The 1892-nt window shown below is 47.3% G+C and overlaps 1 protein-coding gene across 2 annotated transcripts in view; it reads left to right on the top strand.

The window, feature by feature from the left end:
• Positions 1-1136, top strand: part of CUNH4orf33 (chromosome unknown C4orf33 homolog) — a 54833-nt gene extending 53697 nt beyond the window's left edge. For both annotated transcript variants that reach the window (XM_006015609.2, XM_014520379.2), the window contains exon 12: positions 887-1136. In XM_006015609.2, the coding sequence (XP_006015671.1) occupies positions 887-974 (88 nt within the window). In that variant the 3' untranslated portion in view covers positions 975-1136. The remainder of the gene's footprint in view (positions 1-886) is intronic.
• The last annotated feature ends 756 nt before the right edge of the window (positions 1137-1892 follow it).

Genomic DNA, 1892 nt, shown 5'->3' with positions numbered 1-1892 from the left:
GGTGCCCCCCGCCACTGCTCACACCCTGGGAGTGTGCTGGGAGAGCTGCACTGGGCTCTTCCTGGCGGGAGCTGGGCTGGGCTGCATTTGGGGTGGGCAGCAGCAGCGGTGCTGGGAAGAGGCTATGGGGGGGCTGTAGCCACTCCAGAATTTGCTGCAGCCCTCCCATAGCCCTCTCCCAGCACTGCCACTGCCCACCCCAAGTGCAGCACAGCTCAGCCCAGCCCAGCCCCCCCTGGAAACAGCCTGGCACTGGCCCCAGTCCGCAGTGGCAGCCCTCCCTCCCCCACTGAGATCAGGGGGCACATGTCCCTGTGCCCTCCCAGGGGTGCACATAGCTGTGGGAGCCACCCCCTGTGTGGCTCAGTCCTGTGCCCTGCCCTGGCTGGACAGCCCCTGCCCCACTCCCTCCCCCACTTCAGGGCCAGCATGCCCTCGCCCCATGCCCTCCTGGGGTGCATGCAGCAGCAGGAACTGCCACCACCTTTCCATGCCCCCTGATCGAGCTGCTTGCAGCTCTGTCCCACTTTCTGCCCTGGCTGTGAAGCCCCAGCTTCACTTGCTCCCTCCCCACCACCTTAAAAATAAGAAAAAAAAAATGTAAAGGGGTACTTGAGCTGGAACTTTCAGAGAGAAGGGGTACAGTTGTTAAAAAAGGTTAAAAACCTGTGTAGTAAACTATCAAGATTTTAATAGCACCTACAGTATTTCTACCCACAAATGACTATGTACTCAGAATTGTAGCTCCAGCTATTGTGTTTTGATCACAACCCATTTTTGGAATAAGAGTTAATTTAAAAGTGTATTATTAAAGTGAATATTGTGTTATTGTGAGACTTGTTCTTTACTTACAAATTACAACTCTCTATCTGTTTCTCACCAACAGCCACCGTCTGGAGTATTTCAAAAATTTCAGTTTAAAGTGGATTATGGGAGAGAACTGGGAGCAGCCTGCATCAGACCTGTGGCCATAGCTTAAATAGTTTCTACAATCAAGGAACATCCTGTGACAGAGAAGAAATACCACACCAAAAGGCAGCTACTTAAGAAAAATCTTTTCAATGTGCTTAAAGCAAATCTTTTGTTGTGGCTTTAACATGATGTAAAATTTCAAATAATAATTTAAGTTGATATTCCTTTTCATAATGCTTTGTTTATATTGATTCTTTTAAATAATTAAATGATAAATAGAGGAATAATTGGTATTTTAGCCATTTGTTCACTGTTTTCCCCCCCCCCCTCCACACTCCCCAACTGTTCTAAAGGTTAGCAGAAACCAGTGAAAGTATTTTGATCCAGAAAAAAGGAGCCTCTCTAGTAACTGGCCCAGGTAAGCTCAAGAGGTGATCAGGCTTTTCCGAACAAAATAGTTCTCTCTTCTTCCCCACTGCTCCAAAATACTGAATTCCCAGAACTGAAATGTTTGTGGGAAGGTATTGGTTTCACTAAAAATTCTACCAGTTCATCTTATAAAACCAGTTTCTCATGAAACCAGAGAGTGGCCTCATTACAGCACAGCCAATATCCTGACGGTCAGATCACTGACCCCCGATATGTGACAGCTCTATACAATCTGCTAATTCAGGGCAGGGATCTGAACCTGATTTTCTTGCATCTCAGGCAAATACCTGATCACCTGGGATGCAGACAGAAGTTAAATTTTTCATGCAATAAGGCCCCTGGAAGTGCTCTATTGCTGTACCGTGACACATGTGCTTGCTGCAGAATGCTTTTAAAGTGGCCGATTGCACGAAAAATTAAGCCTCCTCAAATGAGGTATCAGATGATTGCCCTCTGTTTTAGAGTGCCTTAGAGAACTTGTGTTCCCTAGGGTTAATTTGTTGTGCATTTGGGGCTGGGCTGATACAGCCCCACCTCTTGGGCTGTCAGCA

This window comes from Alligator sinensis, unplaced genomic scaffold, assembly GCF_000455745.1.
Source record: "Alligator sinensis unplaced genomic scaffold, ASM45574v1 scaffold150_1, whole genome shotgun sequence".
Taxonomy (NCBI): domain Eukaryota; kingdom Metazoa; phylum Chordata; order Crocodylia; family Alligatoridae; genus Alligator; species Alligator sinensis.
Note: the sequence above shows the minus strand (reverse complement) of the source record. Positions and strands in the feature narration are given on the sequence as shown.